This window comes from Ruditapes philippinarum, unplaced genomic scaffold, assembly GCF_026571515.1.
Source record: "Ruditapes philippinarum isolate M1 unplaced genomic scaffold, ASM2657151v2 ctg14057_1_1_1_1, whole genome shotgun sequence".
Taxonomy (NCBI): Eukaryota; Metazoa; Mollusca; class Bivalvia; order Venerida; family Veneridae; genus Ruditapes; species Ruditapes philippinarum.
In genome coordinates, this window is record NW_026860093.1 from 39,267 (window position 1) to 61,019 (window position 21,753).

General features: G+C 31.9%; 1 protein-coding gene across 1 annotated transcript; it reads left to right on the forward strand.

The window, feature by feature from the left end:
* Nucleotides 1-7,647: 7,647 nt before the first annotated feature.
* LOC132758858 (uncharacterized) lies at nucleotides 7,648-21,363 on the forward strand (the record flags this gene model as incomplete). The annotated part of the gene is given in 12 exon segments (XM_060750560.1): nucleotides 7,648-7,654; nucleotides 8,987-9,017; nucleotides 10,345-10,461; nucleotides 11,658-11,775; nucleotides 12,200-12,265; nucleotides 12,961-13,026; nucleotides 13,488-13,669; nucleotides 15,265-15,341; nucleotides 17,089-17,162; nucleotides 17,872-18,029; nucleotides 18,590-18,794; nucleotides 21,302-21,363. Coding segments are annotated over 12 exon segments (1,163 nt in total), but the record flags the coding sequence as incomplete, so codon positions are not given.
* Nucleotides 21,364-21,753: the final 390 nt, after the last annotated feature.

The following is a 21,753-nucleotide window of genomic DNA, read 5'->3' on the forward strand; positions in this document are numbered from 1 at the left end:
ATCTTCCTCCCCCGCCCCCCCGGGGCGAAAATTTTTTTTTCTTAAAAAATTGGCCCCCGAAATTCGCTTTTATTAAAAAGGTGTTTTCACTTTCCGGGGCCCCCGCCCATTTTTAAATCGTTAATTTCGACTTTTTCGCTTGGTGGGGCGCGGGGGGGAAAACGAATGGCCCAAAAACACCCCCCATAATTTTTGAAAAAAACACCCCAAAACCCCCAATTTTAAATTTGTTGCAAATTTTAGCCCCACTTGAATTTTCGTTTTTTTTTGTCCCCCTTTTAAAGCACGGGGCGTAAATGGGGTAAACGCAAACGGCTTCAAAATTCAAAACCTAAAAGAAAAAAATAACTTTGACTCGCTTTCCCTATAAATTCAAAATAAATTTTAAAAAAGGAATAATGAATGTGAGTGTAGGGTTTTTAATAATGATTTATTTAAAATTTGATGGGGAAAAATCAAAATTTAAAAATCAAATTTTTTTAAAAAAAAAAGGGGTTTTTAAAAAAATTTTCACCCTTTTTATCATAAAAAAACCCTTTTTAATTAATTCCATTTTGTTTTGAATTCAATGCAAAATTGTTTATAAAGATTTCAAAATCATTTGTTACCATTTTAAAAAAGTAAAACTACGATGTGTAAAATTTTTAAAATGTATAGTTTTTTTATAAAGGGCAAGTATTTAAAAAACGTAAAGCCAAAACGGTATATTTTATAACATTTTAATTTGATAGGGGTTTTTTTTATAAAAATGTGTTAGGGAAGAAATCACTTACATTATCAAAAACCACAAACATTGACCTACAATAACGAATCAAACTTTTTAAAAAAAACATAAACAAATCTTTTTGATTTTATTTAAATAAAGATCTTCAAAAAATGTAACCTTTTATGCTATTTTTCAAAGGGACGTAATTTAATCTTGTACCCGTCCCCCTAAACAGACGACTAAAAAAACAAAAAACGGGAACTCGTTAGGAAATTATGCCCGATACGGCCCTTTTAAAAAAATCCCAATTTTTTCAAATAGAAACAAAAGCATAAGTGTGGCGATATGCTCTTTAAGAAAATTTTTAAACAATCCCTTTGGGCCCTCCATATATGGAAACCCCGGAAAACATATTTTTCAGGGTGGAAATTTTTCCCTATTTATTTGGAGTGGTACTTGGTAGAGTAAGCAAGGGGATTTTCCCTAGAGACCCCCCTCAACTTTTGCCTCTTTAAAATTTTTCCCTACTAAAAAGGGGGTTTTTAAAATTGGGAAAAAAGTTTTCGCGTGGGGGTCAGAGCACGGGAATGAGGGGAAAATTAACGTCGTCGTAGGTATAGGTTTCCCTGGGTTAAAGTATGTTAAAAAAACCCAAAAAAAATCCGGGTTTTTGTGTCTCGTTCCCGCATTTTATAAATTTTTTCCTTTTCCCCTACCTTAAAAAAAATTTTACCGTTTCATGCGCCGCCAAAAACCCTGCTCCAAACGGTAACTCAAAAAATTTCCGAAATACGATTTTAACTGCAAAACAACGGTGGGCCCACGATTTACTGGACATTTCCCCAAAAGTGGCTAAATGATTGAAGTAAAGTTGGGGGTTTTAATTTTTGGGGGTCAACATTGTGTCTTTTTTAACCATTATTGGGGTAAAAAAATAAAAAAGGAACTTTTAATTAACTATATATATGGCAAAAAATTTCCCCCCCAAAATTTAACACCTTTTTTTATTCAAATTGGGAAAATTACCCACAAACCCGGGGAAAAAAAATTAACCCGGGGCAATTTTCATATCGGCCCCCTTTCCCAATTCTGCTAAACGGTACCCTCTTTGCCCATCACAGGGCCCCTCTCTGCTAAAAAACAAAACCTTGGGGATGGAAAACCATTAAAAGTAAAAATTTCAAAATAATAGGAAAGAAAGGTTGACAACGTAAAAAAGAAAAAATTTTCCCAAATGGAAAAACCTAAAATGTTTTTATCTCTGTTTCTGATTTTTCTTTTGCCGTTTTTTTTTTTACCCCCACAAATTTTACAAATAAGCTAAAAAAAAATCGAAAAGTTTGGGTTTGGCCCCATTCACCTCGACATAATTTTTGGGCGAAAATTTAAAATGCGGCTTGATTATACCTTTTGCATAAACATATTCAATATGCCATTTACATATCATTTTTGAAAAAATTTCAGTACCCTTTCAAAAAAAATTTTAAAAGTTCATAAAAAAACCCTCTTTTGGGTTTCCCCGGCACGGGCCCACCTCTCTTTTTAATTTTTAATTTTTTTATATCACAGGTTTCCCTCCCCAAATTTTTAAAAAACAACCCCTAGGGACCCTCAAAGCAAAGACAATTGCTTTTATTTTTCCCTTTAAACCTTTAAATAAATTAAATTTTTTTTCTTTTCTTTTATGTTTAAAATGAGAAGGGAGCCCGTGGCCCCTGCAAAACCCGAAAGTAGGGGGTTTTTTTAATTTTTTATTTAAATTTTGACAAATTGTTACTTGCCATTTGTCCGAAAAAGATAATATGTAAAATGAAATAAACATATTTGAATTGAGTATAGATGCATATTTAATCAAAAACCACATAACCAAATTTTCAGCCCGGGAAAAAAATTGTCGAGGTTTATGGAGGGTCGAATTTTTTTTTGCTTAAATTTTGAATTGCCCCGTAAAATTATGACAAATCAGCACAAAAGAAAAAAAACATTCCCAAGGGGGTTTTGATCTGGGGATTTCATCCCTTTTTCCCCGTGTCAGTAGCTTATTACAATGAATTTTTTAAATGGCCCCTTGGGTTTTCCCTAACGTTATGAGGGAGAGAGTGGGGCCCCGTGGCAATAGGGACAAACAAGGGGTGCCGTTTCAGCAGAAATTTTGCAAATAGGATAAAAGGGGACCGGATATGGATATGCACCGTGAGGAAATTTTGGGGGAAAAAAGGCCCAAAGTAAAAAGTCCCCCCCGGTAAAAAAGGACAAAGATCGATAACCCCCAAAAATCGTTGTTAAAAAGTTCCCCCAAAAGGGGAGTTTGCCATATCCCCCCGTTTTAATTGGCCCCCGGAAGTTAAAAAAGAAAGGGGGTTTTTCAAGGTTTGAACCTTTGGCATTAACCCTGGCCCCGGTGCGGGACAAAACGTTGGCTTGTTGGGGAATTTATATATTCATTTGATGGCATTTATAGGCCTAAAAAATCTTGGGTTGCCCGGGTTGTTTTTAAAAACCTTGGGGGTGAACCCAAAAAATAAAAAGGCATTTTTAAAATCCTATCTTTTTTGGGGGGTAACACATTTTAACACAAAATGGGTTTTCCAAAAAAGTGTTTTTAAGAGAAAAATAAAATCTTCTTTTTGATTCCCTTTTTTTCAAAAAAATTTTTAGCTTAAAAGACTAGGGAAAGATTTTTTAATTTGTTTCAAAAAAATTTTAAAAATGAGTGGGTTTAAAAAAAACAATTGATTTCCTTATTTATTTTTTTACTGTTTTGTTTTTTCATCATTTATGAAATTTTTTCAGAGGTGAAAGTGTCAATCATGTTTATGTCCACGGTCTATTTTTACAACTCCAGTGATTTTCTGCGCTAAATATGGGGATACGGCTGGTAAACATTAAAAATTGTACATAGACATGGAGAAAATTGTGTGTTTTACCTGATGCAATTTCAAGTTTATCTATACTTCCCTCTATTTGATTGATATTGTTGCTTTAAAAATGATTTGACAGTCGCCATTTTTTTTCTAATAATTACACTAACTATTTTTTACTGCCGATCTAGGTCAACATACTACGTCACATTTCCCGCCAAAATAAAAAATACTGCAACCAATCAGAATCGCCGAATTTAGGTGACGTATACAGATCGTAGTAAGATTTTACATCAGCCATATTTGTTTATATTTGGCAACCTCTGAACGATTACATTGTTAGAAATGAACTTAAAGTAACTTTTAAATATTTGTAGTAAAATTATATCAAGTATAGTTATAGATTACTGTAGTTTATTGAAAAAATGCCATTGACATTTGTTCTTATATCGCCGAATTTAGGTTACACCGGGATATAAAATGTTATATGTGTGTGTGTAAATGAGGGTCCATCGCACACATGCACACCATCCTCGTCAATTCAAAGCATACTTTGAAGGGCCACTCCCCTCTGCATTAGTCAGGACATCTGCAGCTGGTCCTCAGTATAAGTTCTGATCTTTTGCGCCATTCCAAGGAATGTCAGAAGTTTCACTCCCAAGACGTTTCACTATTGAGACGTTTCACTCCCAAGACGGTTCACACCTAGACGTTTCACTCCCATTTTGTCAATTGTATGGACGTTTCACTCCCAATTTTTAAGAAATGTTTACTAGGAAAGTTAACAAATTTAACTTTCATTAATATAAAACAGTGTAAAAAGGAAATTCAATTTAATGTTTCATTTTGTTGATTTCAATGGTATTGTTAATACGAATTATTAGAAGAATACTCATTTATTTATGGGTTGAGTGATTAGAGGTGTAAATGAAAGACAAATTTCTGAAATATCACTTTTATTATAAGTGTAACAACATGAGAAAATTCTATTTATAGTAAATTAAAAAAATAATAGAATAACATAGAAAGAACAACAAAGACATATTATTATAAGTATCAATTTAAATATTGAAATCAATAACAGTAAAGTATCTAATATTATTCAAATAATAGAAAATATCAATATATTAAATATATTATTTAATGATTATTTTCATTATAATGAATATAATGATTATTTTTTGTAAGTCTTAAACAATGAAATGTGAAACATGTGTATAAAGTAATTTATTTTTTTAAATTATTTTCTTCATCAATTTATTAAACAGTAGCCATTAAACAAACTTAAATTATTGTGGTGTTATCTCATCGCCTAATTAGTTGAATAAACACTGAGACAATCAACTAACAGTTTGACACCACTATTAAATCAGTTGTATAAACACTGCACTTAAAGCATCAACAGTTTACTAATCAGTTGTTTATTGGACCATTTAAATATTTTTTGAAAACAGCCAATTTAAACACAGAAACTTCTCCATAAGTTTTGTTTACATAATAATGAATGTTAGTCACAAAAAATGATTATACATGACAAATATTGAAAAAGTCCCAATGCTTCTAATTTAATTTAAAGATATTTCTGATAAATTTGTTTACATATATCACAAAAGCACTATACTTAAGCATTAAATATTTTTTTTTAACCCATGTTTAAAATTAACAACAAAAAAACACTTTACTCAAAGTAAATTGCTGTCACAAGATTGTAATGCTTTAAATAAATTAAAATTGCCTACTGAGTCCATGTTTACAAAAAATCAAATAGTTAGTTATATTAAAGTATTATTTCAATCAAAAATGTTTTTTCTTTAAGTGAAATAATGTGATAATTGCACATATGGATCAAAGTATAGGAAAACACCTTATTTCAAAACAACAATAAAGAAGATAAGATAACTAAAATGATAGAACTTAAAGTACTGAGTTTTAAGTCATAGACAAAAAAGTGAAATCCCCTTTTTATTTAATTTTATTAAATTTAAGGTCTACATTAGTTCAATTCAATTCAGTTCAATATTTTAGGTCTATTTTAGTATATCATAAGTATCAAAATAATTTTGGTATAAAAAGGGAGTGAAACGTCTTGGTGTGAACCGTCTTGGCGTGAACCGTCTCAATAGTGAAACGTCTGTCTACCCATCCCAAGTCTTCAAATCTTCTGCCGATGCCCTTTGCCTTCTCAGCGACGAGCACACTCCGAGGGGAAGTGAGAAGTATAAAATGACATGAACATTTCCTATCATTTAAAGGCAGTGGCTAGTAATACAGGCCCGTACGGCATTTTTAAATTAATAACATACATACCATAATTTTTAAACTCATTTCCAGGACACTTTTCATTTGGAGGTGGGGCATTGATCAGCAAACGTATTTTTTTTTAATTGACATAGTGGCATACAACCTATATTAACGGTATTTACAACTTGCAAATTAAATGACACCATAAACAAAAGACAGAATGTCAATAATTATTCCCTACCGGTTTAACCGGAGGGGACTTTAGGTTTACCCTCCGTTGGTCTGTCTGTCAGTCAGTCTGTCCGTCCACAAAACTGGATCACGCGAGAACGCAAAAAGTACTAAAAATATTTTTATGAAACTTGATATATGGATTGATTGGCAGTATGGAGATTATGCACGTCTTTTTCTTTTGTTCCTATGTTGAAAATTCTGGTTGCTATGGCAACAAATAGTCTGAAAATATGGCAAATTTAACACATAAACTGGATCCAGTGATAACTCAAAAAGTAGTACTGAAAATATTTTTATGAAACTTGAAATATGGGTAGATGGCAGTCTGGAGATTATGCACATCTTTTTCTTTTCTTCCTATGTTGAAAATTCTGGTTGCTATGGCAACAAAAAGCCTGAATTTCAAGATTTCTGATTTAAATTTTTCAGCTTTTCACTATAAATTCTGTATTTCTTAAGGTGTTTACTTCAAACTAAGTTTCTGGTCATCAACCACATCATATGTGACAAGGTTTACAACTCTAGCACAAAAAATATCAGTATTACCTCCCTTGAACTTAGAATTTTTATGAAAAAAAATGTTGTCTTTTTTAAATAACTTCTTTACTTCTTTATTTCCTAATGTTTCTACTTCAAACTTCATATATGTGTTTGTTATTATCACTCAACATTTTTGAGAAGGTTAAATACTCTAGCAAGACTATTTCCAGAATTATGTCCCCCTTGAACTTAGATTTCTTTTCGAGAAATTGGTATTTTTTACTCCAACTTCTTCATTCCTTATAGGATTTACTTTAAAATCCCACATCGTAATAATATGACAAGGTTGTATAAACATAATTTCCTTACTAGGCAGGGAAGCTTCACACATTACTGTGATATAATAGACAAACTTAGAACTCAAAAGATTTAAGTTTATTCATGTCATTCATTCACTGGTAAAATTGAATGGCCAATGGCCCATCAGAATGTTGCTGGGATTCTAACCGATAGGGGACTTATGGATTGCTTGCAATACTAAGATAATTGCTTGTTATTAACAGTTTTTCTATCTTTTTTAAGTATTAAGGCATCGTTAATTCAATCAGTCACAGAATAGAATAAAGCTATGTTAAGTACTGACAATTAGCCATGTCGAATACCTGAAACATTCGCTGAATCTTGTAGATGTCATCACCTCGTATTAAGCGGTAATTTTCATGGTGTTTTAACACTAATAACTGCCACCAGGCGGATTAAATTTATACTGGCCAGTTGTAAATTACAGTGTATGACACCTTCGCTCAGGAAGCCACAGGGGGTAAACAATTAATCTTTTAATTGATCAAAATTATTGCCGATAATTGTTTGTTGGAAGGGGCACATAGATATTCCAACCAAGGATTAGTGTCACCCTTGCAATGCTGTTACTTAGGGGATAATTGTTCGTTATTAGCGTTCTAGACTTGTTTATAAAAACTATACAATAAAATTATATGAAAATGTAAAATTTCTTGCTTCAAAGTAGATTATTTTAGAAAAAAATTTACCGGGACATAAATCCTCTCCGGGACACCTCTGGGACAGACACCTTATTTTCGGGACTGTCCAGACATCCGGGACATTATGGCATGTATGTTAATAACCTAAAACAATAATGAATATTCAAACTTGTATTTCTAAACAGAGATTTTGTTAAATATCATGATATCTTTATCAATTACAGTTAAAGATACATATTAGTTTTTGTGTTTGATGATCCAAAGTTCTTTTTTCCCTCTGAAAATCACAGATTTTAACAATAATAGTTCTTGCGAATAATTATGACATTATTTTATCATTTCTATGGACAATATAGATGTAATACAACATTAATAATTTTTTTTATCTTGATCACTTTTTAGCGGGCATTGAAAATTTCTTTTAAAGATGCCGCCCTGTTGTTTTTCACGATTGCGTAAGCACGTTATCTGGTCAATCACAGACTTGACATACATGATCATCATCCGTGAAAATTATTAAGAAAAATAAATATTATCATTCTTTGTGAAAATGTTATTAAAGACATGCAAGTTACTCACTTTATCATTGCATTTATTTGTTATAGAGTAAAAAAATGCGTACGGGCCTGTATGGCTAACCACTTCCTAATTTAAATTTTTAAAAGAAAAGTTTCGCGAAAAGTGTCAAACATCTTTGGACTGATTTTTGCACCAGTTGGGACCAATTTTTGGGGGGGAAGAAACATCCTGTTTGCATTTTCACTGGAAGCATGTGTTGATTGGAGTAGAAATATGTCGGTATTACACTTGCCCCTCACCTCTGTGGGTTCGAATCTCGACAGGGACTTTGGATACTCTCATGTGAGGAAGCTATCCAGCTAGCTTACAACGTCGGTGGTTCTACTCAGGTACCCGTTCGTGCCTGAAATAATGCACGGAAGGGCACCTGAGGTCTTCCTCCACCAGTAAAGCTGGAACGTCGCGATATGACCTATACTGTGTCAATGTGACGTAAAACCCAAAAACAAAAACAATATGTCTGTATTACAGATCATTTAGCAACAAGTTTCCATTCCATTCAACAAAACCGTGCTTGGTGTTGCTGTCAATAAAAAATTTACTTTTTCCTAAAGAGCAAAATGACTGTTGGCAAACCTATTAGGCAAGCAAGATGAATAAACAACCTGAAGATCACAGGCTTCATAAACTGTATTAGAGTTGCACATAACTGGGATAATTTTAAATTTAATATTTTATTTGGTGGAGTGGTTATAGGTAAAGGTCACTTGCTCCGCTGTAAGTTTAACCAACTTTGTTGTTGGGTTTACCCATTTTGTCTCATTCTCACTCCTTTTTTCCCCCTTAGAATATTTCATTTAGCAGTGAATGAATAATGACAATATAACTTGTTGAATTTATTTATTAATATGTTTCAATACAAGATGAGTCAATTTTTTTTTCAGCATTATACCTTGATTACACAGCATCTGGAAGGTATCATTTATTTTATTTTGTATAATGCTTAACATATAATGAAATTATTAAAAAGGTTTATTTTAATTGGCTAATGGTTTATCTATTAATCCAGTGGTTGCAAGTTTGTCCCCCTGCTCCTCTTCAAATAAAACTAAAGACCCTTAAAATTAAGGTTGGACGTGTATTGGTGCACTACACAGTGTATGTAAAAGAACATCATAATTTTGATCTATTATAAGGTGTACGGACATAATCCCCTTCGGACAAAATTCCCTTCATGTATTTTTGTATATCTGGACATAATCCCCTTCGGACAAAATCCCCTTCATGTATTTTTGTATATCTGGACATAATCCCCTTCGGACAAAATCCCCTTCATGTATTTTTGTATATCTGGACATAATCCCCTCCATAGGTGGACATAATCCCCTTCATGTGTGAAATTTTGAAGTGGACAAAATCCCCTTCATAAAATTGCTACCTAGGACAAAATCCCCCTCGGAGGAATGTTTGGTTTATAAAGTGGGTATGAGAGCGACTTACTGCATTATGCTGTGTGGTAAATATCTTAATGTATAAATAAGCAGAAATTACAATATTTCAGCAGAAAAGCACATTCAATTAGCACATTTTAATCACATTAAAATTGTTTTGTTAAAGCATTCATAACAATCAATCAAGTAGTGCAGTGATCTTGGTTAAATTAAATTATCACTCTTTCATCAATTGAAATTGTAACAATGGATAGTATATATCAATTAGAATTATCAATGAAACAATTATTGGCTAATAAAAATGTTTTTCATACTAATCAATTTAAAACAATAAAAGAAATTGCCTAATCAAATATGTGTTATGCAGTTGATAATTTACAATAGCTTTAATGAAAACTTCTGAACTAAATAAAGGTTAACTATTGATACATAATTATAAATAAAAAAACAAAAGTTCATTATTCATTATTGATACATAATTATAAATAAAAAAACAAAAGTTCATTATTCATCAATTTTTAGGGAGTATAGTAATACATTAATCATCAATTTTTATGGAGCATAATAATACATTAGAAACCTATGAAACAAGGGGATTTTGTCTGGGTAGTGAAGGGGATTTTGTCCAGCCTTGCAAAAACATGAAGGGGATTATGTCCACCCATAAGGGGATTTTGTCTGGGTAGGCGAAGGGGATTTTGTCCGAATGGGATTATGTCTGACATTCCTATTATAAATCATGTCTAAGGAGAAGGGTTCAACGTTTTCAGTTAAACTGACAATAGAAGAAACCAGTTATATATATATGTATTTGATTATTTTTTTATTGTTTTATTTTCTAAATTTTTCAGGTCTTTAAACTTTATAGAAGATTATATACGGAATGAAGTTTTACCAGAGTATGGAAATACCCATACTACAACAAATGTTTCTTCATTGCAAACTACCCTATATAGACATGAGGCCAGGTAAATTTTTGTTTTTAAAATCACTTTTATCTCATTAAAAAAAAATGTTATATAAATCTTGTTATGATTAAGGTATGAATTATTAAGGTATAATAAACTGATATAGCAAGGATTTGGTACAGAAATGTAACCATGTCAGCAGATAAAGGTTTTTTAGCTCGACTTTTTTTTTTTTGAAAAAAAAAGTAGAGGTATTGTATTGTTGGTATTTATAGAAATTGCGTCATTGTTGCTATTTTTAGAAATTGCGTCATTGTCTCTATTTTTAGGAATTGCGTCATTGTTGCTATTTTTAGAAATTGCGTCATTGTTGCTATTTTTAGAAATTGCTTGATAGTTTCTATTTTTAGAAATTGCGTCATTGTTGCTATTTTTAGAAATTGCGTCATAGTTTCTATTTTTAGAAATTGCGTCATTGTTTCTATTTTTAGAAATTGCGTCATTGTTGTTATTTTTAGAAATTGCGTCATTGTTTCTATTTATAGAAATTGCATCATTGTTGTTATTTTTAGAAATTGCTTCATTGTTTCTATTTATAGAAATTGCGTCATTGTTTCTATTTTTAGAAATTGCGTCATTGTTTCTAGTTTTAGAAATTGCATCATTGTTGTTATTTATAGAAATTGCGTCATTGTTTCTATTTTTAGAAATTGCGTCATTGTTGCTATTTATAGAAATTGCGTCATTGTTTCTATTTTTAGAAATTGCGTCATTGTTTCTATTTTTAGAAATTGCGTCATTGTTTCTATTTTTAGAAATTGCGTCATGTTGCTATTTTTAGAAATTGCGTAATGTTGCTATTTTAGAAATTGCGTAATGTTTCTATTCATATATATATACAAAATATATAAACAAAACTAATGTGACAAGACAGACCAACTAAATTTATAAAAAGGAAACGTTAAGATATGTTCAAACCTTTCTATGTTTGCGTTTAGAAAAAGTAAAAAGTCGAGCGTTGCCCCCGCCCGGCGGTGGCTCTTGTTACTCTGGTTCATTGACATTAAGATATTGCATATTTATCAAAGATTTATAGTTTATTTTGGATCATTCATGATGTTAAATTTTCAGAATTCATTGTGCATTTGATTGAACATATCGATAAATGTTTATTCAGTTTTTCTTTTGGAAAAGTTGTTGAAGTGTTTTAGAAAAGTAAAGCTTGAATGAAATTCAATTAAAGTTGTGTTTTGCAGGGATAGAATCCGGAATGCAGTTCATGCCAGCGAACACGATGCTGTGATATTTGTAGGCAGTGGTTCAACAGCAGCTATACATAAACTAATACATGGTCTCCATCTTGATCATAAACCTGTAAGTTGATTCAACTCTTGATACCTATTCCACACAAGGATATTTAAACTGTTGATTTTTTTTCCACACATGGTTTTTAAATTGGAGCTTTAAGTTGAATGAACTTCAAGTGTCACTTTGTCAAAGAAAAGTGGAGCTAATGTCATGACCCATCTTGGTAGCATTGGCCTTTGTAAATCATCTTGGTTAACTGATTGTTCAAGATGATTAACTTCAATACTTACAGTGCTTTTCCCAGTCTACTTACTATCCAGTACTGAGAAAGTTACCAGGTAGGGTATTCTGCTCCTTTGACGGCACTTGTTTATGCACTTATTTTACTCCAGCTCAATGCATGGTCTTCATCTAATTCATAATATTGTGATGTAAAAAGAAAAAGGATATTTTGATATTTGCATGTACATGTATATCTTACAATTTTCAGGTTGTATTGGTTGGACCATATGAACACCATTCTAACTTGCTGCCATGGAAAGAAATTGGTGCAAAGGTATGCATGGAAGTAACAGCAAATAATGAAACAAATTAGCTTTTGTTTTGTTTGTAATTCTTACAAGATTTGATATATATTTTTCCTTGTCATAGACGACATACAAAAATGTAATGTATTCTAGTGTAATAACAAAAAGGGAGAAACAAAATGTTTACATATACATAGGATAATAGTCAGTGTTACTTCAAATCATTTGCCCCTTAAGCTAATGAATTTGAATCATTCAGGAACATTGAATACTTCATATTTAAATGTTGTTTAGCTAGTTCATAGAAGGTTGAAGGCCTGACCTAGCCACCATAACAAGTCTGAAGAAAACCACAGCGAGTCATCTAGGGTTTACTGCTCTAGAATAGTTAGAATGATTCTCTATAACCTTGATAATTTGACATAATACCCAAACCAATGACATTAAAAAAAAACAAACAAACAAAAAAAAAACATTATATTTTATTCAAATTTATATTTAAACTTAGTTTCATGTTTTGGTCGGATAAACATCTTTGCATAGAAAGATTTGACATCTTGAAATCAGATTTTACATTAGATTGTTCATAGACAATGTTTCTGGAGAAAAATAAGTTAAGGATATAATGTAAGAAGCATTTCATAATATGCTGTTTCTAATTTTTGACAGAAATGAAGCAAATATGTTTGTAGTGTATTATTATAGATATGTTTGTAAATTTCAGATTTTACAAGTGAAGGCAGATAAAGCAGGTCTTGTTGATATCAATCATCTAATATTATTACTGGAGGTAAGACAATAATATCATGATTAGAGGCAATACAACGTCTGAATCATGAAACACTCTGTCAATCAAATTTCCTGAAAGAACAATTAACTGGTAACTATATTTTAGCTGTTGAGATACATGTAGTCTAGCCAAATATGAAGTACGTTAGCTTTAAAACTATTCTAGGATGTGTAATATGAAAAAGTTTCTCTTAATGTTGAGTTATGATAATTTTCATTTGCTTTTATTTCCATTGTATTATGTTTTAAGCCTTAATTGTTTGATTTAAGTTCAGGTTCACATTATTATTAAGCAATATAATGGCTAAAAATGATCAAATTCAGTATGAATGCCAACACACTATGTTTGTTTTGTCATGACGCGGCTCAAATGATGTCAAGGATTTGACAGGTTTATATCAAAACGCATTCATTTTTCTAAAGTTGTATCAATATTGTACGTAATTTATGTATATATTACAGAAATGGAAGGTAACAGGACGTCAAATGATTGGTTGTTTTAGTGCCGCGTCAAATATCACGGGAATTTTATCTGATGTGAATGCCATTACTGTAACCTTACATAAACACGGAGCTCTTGTATTCTGGGATTACGCTACAGCTGCACCTTATGTTGATATTGATATGAACCCAGTGGCAGTGAGGTTTGTCATTATTATGTTTTTCTACATCTTGTGTTTATATAAACATTGTCCCAGTGTCAAAAAAAAACAAGATTTTGAAAATTTAAGATAATTGAATAATCCAGTAATAATATTGGACTGTATTGGTTCAAAGTGGTTTAAGATAGAAACCACTAATATTTTAAGTATCAGTCCCATGATTGAAGTATAACACTGCATGTTCTTATATGAATTTTCATCAGATAGACGAGATATTTATATTATCTATATACAAGGAAACTGTAATTTCATGAATTAATTTTAAATTTTTTGTCTCAAATAAAGGTATTGTAAAGTTTTGATAATTTAGAATACTTTTGATAGGTTATATGACTTCTTTTAACAATTTTTCACTATATAATCTGTGTCTAGTAGCTTGTGTTTGTTGAATAAGCTGACAGCCATATAAACTGTGACATATCACCAATCAAAATTCTTTACAGCTCTTCTCATGGATGATTCAGTATTTCTACTGGTTCATATGTCATTTAATAACTACTATACATTGTAAATATTCTTTATATATTGGAAGGGTAAAACTTACTGTCATTATTTCTAATAAGATATGTAAGATTATTGAAACATTATTGTTGGGTTGTCCAATTGTCTTCTACATTCATATCAGTAAATGTGGTTGAAAAAAATTATTAATTAATGATACTCAAAAAAAGTGTTGGAGCACCACACTAAAAACCGTATTCTGGTACATGTATATACCAGACAAGGCGCTTGAATGATTAAATGCTAAAATCTCGTCTTTCACCCAATGGAATGAACTTTAAAATGTCTAATTAATCTTTTGAAACCCATTTTTATATGATAATGAATAAAAATGTAAGAATCGGGGGGAAAAAACCCATATTTTTTAACTTTGTGATTATGATTTCTGCAAGCCTCTATAGGTACTGCTCCAACACTCTAGTGAGTTAAATCCATTATTAATACCTACAAGTACAGACTTCCCGAAAGTTGAAAAAAACTGTCAGACATTTGGTCTGACAAACCATGAAAATCTGTCGGACCGAAACGAAATCTGTCGGACCAAATAAAATTTATCAAAATCAAAGAATGACTTGTGTTTGTATTTCTAAGACACTTTTTGTTTTTAATTTTTTCGCCGTAAAAATCGGCACATTCCTTACAGCGCATTTTCATCTCCTCCCTATCATACACCAACGATTCACTGTCTTGCTTCTATTTTTCATTAAATTTTGTCTCAGGTCTATTCTTTTTATCCTTTTACTGCTGTTCTGCCTGTTCCTCTGACGTAGATTTTTTATTTTTCCAAGGTTTGGCACCTTTAGCGACGCCATTTTGTATACATGCGGCTTGGATAAAAGCCGGACAGTCGGACCGATCCGGAATAAAAACTTGTCGGACCTGATCAAAATTTATCGGACATGTCCGTCGGACCGACGTATTTCGGGAAGTCTGCAAGTATGCATGAGGAAAGCTAAATATTTTAAGGAACATGCACAATAAAGTTTTAACTAATTGTTTCCAGGATAAGCTAGTGATCAATTAATGATATTGTATTATTTTGCCATCTGTTGGATACTGATATAATTATATTATAGTGAAGACCAGCCGTACATGTACAAGGATGCTGTCTTTATATCCTGTCATAAGTTTGTTGGTGGAGTACAAACACCAGGTAACATTTAACAAATTTGTTGATGTAAAAAAAAATTAAATGTAAACTTGGTTGATGTAAATTTTGTAGTTGTAAATTTAGTTGATGTAAATTTTGTTTTGATGTAAATTTTGTTGATGTTAGTTTTGTTGATGTAGCAGGGCTCTAGCTAGACCAAAATTTTAGGGAGAAGTGACTTCTCCCTCAGCTCCTATCAGGGAGAAGTTTGACGACACAAGGAGAAGTGAAAAAGTGCTTAGCACATTGATTTGATCTATAAAAAGGAGTTTAACCTATTTATTTATAGTGATATTTGAAGTATAAATTCTAAAACCCTCTATCATCAGACCATTATAATGATTTCTTCCTGATTAACTCCACACACCCCCCTCCCCTAAGAAAATATTCATTGTACAACACATACTGGCAAAATTCTCAATCAAAATTAATGTAAACAATACCTTAAGGAATTTTCATTAATAAACTACATTTTAAGTGCTATTGGACACATTTTAACAAAACAAATTTTCCTTTTGGTAACTTTATTTTTTCATCGTAAAAATCGGCATCGCGAAAATATGTGACAAATGAAAATTTGTCGAAAATTTGTCTGTTTTCTGCAGAAACACTTACAATTCTAGTTGTTGTTGAGTTTGATTATATTAAATTAAATATCCAATGATTATTTTTAGATTGTTATTCATCCGCTATTGCAACAGGCATTGTAAAACAAAATTTTCAAATTTGTAGTTTACCGACGTTTATGACAAAGTTTACTGCTGTTTTTGACTTGTCCAAAAAATTTCTAATGTGGGTCAATATTTTTTAAGTTCTTTAACAAATTTCATTTTTACTATCAAACAGGTATCAAACCATTTATTTGTGCTTCTGTGTGTATTAAAATTATATATGCTAGTAAATTTACACGGTCTGTGTGAGGTTGCGTGTATTTACTGTCAAATACTCCGGAAATAGTGGCAGGTGTCGTAAAATTATGCTAAAAAAATGTGATGTTTACATCGGCGAATTAAATGGCTATAATGTCCGATGCATCTGCATATCATGTCACTTAAATGTGTTAATTGATGTCAATTATCGGCAGTAACTGTGCGTCACTAATTTAGTTTGATTTATGCCTGGAGGCGAGGATTAACTTAATTAACATGCGCTGTATGAATTTTATATGTACATGTGGTCAGTAAAAAAGCGCGGCGAAGTCGTTTTCGCTTTGATGTTCAAACTCGGCGAAGTTCTGAAACTTTAGGCGACTAAGTCGCCCAAATCGCCCAGTTGCTAGAGCCCTGTGTAGGTTTTGTTGTTGCTGTAATTTTTTGTTGATGTAAGTTTTGATGTTGCTGTAATTTTTTGTTGATGTAAGTTTTGTTGTTGCTGTAATTTTTTGTTGATGTAAGTTTTGATGATGAAAATTTTGTTTTGATGTAAATTTTGTTGATGTAAGTTTTGTTGATGTAGGTTTTGTTGCTGTAAGTTTTGTTGATGTAAAATTTTGATGATTTAAGCAGCCTCTCAGAAACAATAAGGCCAGTGTGAAAAGTTAAGCCTTTATTATAACGAAAAACTTGCCAAATGACTTTTGATATTTTACATTTATGTGGGTTTAAGCATAAAGAAAAGAAGAACTATTTACATGGAAATTGGTTTGCTCTTTTAATTTTCAGACTTAAGGAAAAAAAGTAAAATGGTTTAAATTAGCTGTCAAATATATATTTCCATTGTTCATTGTTTTACATTAATCTTCTATTAACAGGTGTATTGATAGCTAAGAAGAAGTTGTTTCGGAACACTGTACCTGACGGTTGCGGTGGTGGATCTGTGTTCTTTGTAAGTTTGTAGATCTATACAGCTAACTCACTGAACAACTTGGGTTCTATTCAGGTGCCCATATCTGCCTGAAAATAGTTATGGATGTATATACAATGTATTCCTCTAGTAGAGTGGAATCTTAAAGTAAACAATGTCAATCAAATTGTAATCATAATTACTGACTGAATTTAAGCTATAATAGATTAATTACAATTAATGATATCAATTTTTGGCAAGGTAATCAATTACATGATGATTACAGTGTAATCATGTAATCAATTAAAAAAATCAATGATTGCAATTATCAATTATCCTAGGGCTGATCTCTACCAGTTATAGCTGTAAAAACTAACAAATGATAAAAATTGTGCTTGTGGAACTGGAAAACTATTCCAGTTGTATGCATATAAAAATACATGCATGTTTTCTTGTCCAAGACACAGGAATTAAAGTTTGGCTTATCTTTTGATAGTTCACACCCTAATACTTTGTATACATATCAAAAAGTGAAGTGTTGGTAACCAATTTTTGGAGGGTCTAAAACCTTAAACTTGAAAACTACTCTTTCGTGAAAAAATCTGAAAACAGCATGAAATTTGGAAAATCTAGAAACAGCATTAGCCTTGATATGACATTATTTTACCATGTCATAACAAATTTGTTAGTCGTAAGTTTATATTATTTATCTTTTAAAGTTCTGCTGCTATTACTAAAATTATATATACAGGTAAGGAGAGAACAGCATCGTTACCTACAAGAACCAGAGTTGAAGGAGGAAGGGGGCACACCTGCCATTGTACAATCTATACGAGCAGGGCTTGTATTCCAGCTGAAACAGTCTGTAACACCTGCAGTTATACTGCAGAGAGAGGAAAACATGCTGAGGTATATAACTAACTTGTTATATCATGTATCTATTTCACTACTGTCATAATTTAATGAATATAGTCAAAAGAACATTTACCTCATGTGCTGTTCATTGACTGACAACATTTTAAGCAGTTAGTGCTGGTTGAATAATTTATGTGAAATCGGTTCTGAGGTTGAATGAATCAATTGCTTTGTTTTCAGTGAAAAGTTTTAACCTATGTATGTAACCAAAACCAGTATATTAGGATGTATTGATTGATGTGTTAACATTTTTTGGGCAATTTTTCTGTCCATAATTGAGTGAATGTGTAAAACTTTTTTTTAAAATATTATCAATGACAGGTAGACATTTGTGTTTAAAAAAACATTATTATTATTTATGTATGTATTAGTACATCAAATTTGTGTAACAACTTTATTTTTCTATTATTTTTCAAAAATGATTGCACATTTTCTTGTATGATTGTTACAAGACTTCACTTCAAATAATACATTTACTGATAATGGTCCTTTTCTAATATATTTGTAACAAAACTCCTGTTTCAATAATTCTATTGTTTTGTTTATGCTTGCAGGAAAGCGAGAGAAGTATGGAAAGACCATCCGACTTTGATAAATCTAGGGAACATGGATGCACCACGTCTTCCTATTTTCTCATTTATGGTGTACCATAAACAATCTGGCAGGTTCCTACATCATAATTATGTCAGTACATTGCTCAATGATTTGTTTGGGATCCAGGCTAGAGGAGGATGTGCATGTGCTGGTCCATACGCAATGGTAGTTTTCTATTTAATACAGGTTTCATTTCTTAAATTAAAATATTTTGAAGAAGAGAGATTGCTTGCAACTGTTTTTATCTTTAACCTGCTGTATTTTTATAATGGATTTGTCTTACTTTGGGGCGTCCTTGGCCGTGTGGTTAATGTTGTTGACTTCAAACCATTTGCATACATGCCATATCCCCCGCCGGGGGACAAAATCCCCGATTTTCGACCATGTCTCCCGATCTCCCGCTGTGGGATCGAAATCCCCCGATTTTCAAAAATTCAACCCAAAAAAAATTAAAACATCATTTTCACCAATAAACATAATTAAACAATAGACTTAAACAACTTTTACCACTATATATGCCTGAAGTAATAATTTCCCATAAAACAGCAGGGGTCTAACGGATAATTGTATTGTTAGTTACTCCGACACAGGAATAACAAATTCCCCTTTGATAAACCTGTCAATCAGTGTCAGTATTGCAGGTGCTTAACCAATGACAGCGTCCGATACTGAATGTGTGACGTATCAATTTTTGTTGGGCTATGTAACCCCGCCTTGAGTTTGTTATTTGAAGTTGATATGTGCAGATTCAGGCATCTCAAAGAATCACAGATTAGCAATGTTTGAAACTAATATTTTTTATGTAACTGTGATCTATGTTGTTGCAAAAATAATATAAACTAGCTTTGTCTCACAGTAAGCAACAAACACTGAGGAGGAATTGAAAGAGGTAAAAATCCGTTTCAATCAGATAAATAATACCTGTTTTAACACACAAAGAGCCAAAATAATTAGGTCCAATTATTATCCAGTAGCCAGTACACTCCAAAAAACCTTTACACAACCCTGCATCAATTACACAGTTTACATGTACATACAGGTATCAAGTGACGTAGTGTCTAGACTCCCTACTGCCATATAAGGCAATTGATGTGTGTTAACAAATTGAGGTGTGAAGTACATAATTGACCTGAGTAAACTGGATTAAGATTTGTGTCAGATTTTTTTTTTACTGTTTATGAAGTGTCAACGGAAAATTTTTAAGACAGCATTTTTTTTATTTCACCTTTCTATGGCTACAAAAATTCTCCGTGAAAATGTTGATACCTTTCATTTAAAGAGAAAAATCTTGACCTTTCATTTAAAGAGAAAAAACTTTGGCGGTTAAAGTATATTTATTTTAATGACTATGAATGCATCAAATTCAAGTTATTTGTACTAAAATGATTCAATATATATCTGATATAAAAATGTATTTTATATGATATACATGCAATTAATTATATTTGTTTTACAGGGATTCTTATTTTATTTACATCATTCAAATATTTAAAGTACCTATGTTTATTTGCAATTGTTTACATATTATTCTTTCATAGGCATGTATGTTAAAACTTATCAAATGATCTTGTACAAATGTTCATTTTCATAATAAAATGGTGGAAATTTAATTAAATGTTTGCATCGTTTTAAGATTACGACTGGTTTGTGCTTGCTTAAAAATCCCCCTACTTTTGGTCCAAATCCCCTGCTTTTTAAAGCCAAATCCCCCTATCTGGGTGGCTGGAAATATGGCATGTATGCATTTGCTCCTCACAGCTGTGGGTTAGAATCCCAACTAGCTTACGGAACATAGGTGGTTCTACTCAGGTGCCTGTTCCTGCCTGAAATAATGCATGGAAGGGCAACTGAGGTCTTCATCCACCAGTAAAGCGGGAAAGTCGCTATATGACCTATACTGTGTCGGTGTGATGTAAAACCCATTCAAACAAACAAAGTCTTACTTTGAATTTGGAACAGTCTTTTCAAATTTTGTAAGGGATATCAATATCAAAATAGAATATTGTGTTTCTATCGGTACAGTGCCTGGTCAGACTACAGGATTGATATGCAGACTGGTCTGGCTCTATACTAGTGGAAAAGGTATATCACTGTAAATAGGTAATTCAATGACCGTGTGGAATTCCATCAGTATAGAGCCTAGTATTATTTGTGGTAAATCTATAAAATTGTGCAAAATGTAAAAAGAATACCAGTACTGTATTTACTTAAACAAATAATGTAAAAAAACAAGTGTATTATTTATTTGTACATTGCTTAAAAATAGGCAAAAGGGTCCACCATTTTCCTGTACTTTATTGATTAAAATTATGGAAATAAAACGGCTAGAACCAATATTCTATACTTATTTTAGATAGTAAAAAAGGGAACATAGGGGAATCAGTAGTCAGCTTAAGCTTTGGATGAAAATGCAGCTAAGGGAATACTAAAGTGTATTTTACTAGGAAGGATCACATTTATCTGTTCAAAATAGATCTCTATTTAGCCATTCAATGCAAAATTGTGGCATCAGTAAATTGTACTTTACTTAGTAAAATAACACTATAAGGGACAATATTTTTGTTAAAACAATATGTTGTCAAATAATATAAACAGTATTAACTTTTTACAATGATATCCAGATATGGTAAAGTTGATTTGGTTTAATTGTATTGTTAACATGATTATTACAGGACTTGTTAGGAATGGAGGAAGAGGTTAGTGAGAGGTTTGAGCATCTACTGGCTGAAGACAGGTGAGAAATATGATTAAAAATTATACCTATACTACTGAATTGTAAATTTGTATTGTATTGAAATGTTTCTAGAGGTGTTTGTGGCAATTGGTTAAGGTAGTTGACTTTTAAGCACTTGCTCCTCACCACTTAGGGTTTGAATCGGGAAAGAGACTTTGAATTCTTTCATGTGAGGAAGCTATCCAGCTAGCTGATTGAAAGTCTGTGGTTCTACTTAGGTGCCCGTTTGTGCCTGAAATAATGCACAGAGCACTTGAGGTCTTCCTCCACCAGTAAAGCTGGAAGTCGCCATATGACCTATGACCTACCTGGTGTAATGAAAAATCCAACAAACAAAAAACATGTTTTCTAGGTATAAAATCATTGGCGAATATTATTAAATACTTCTAA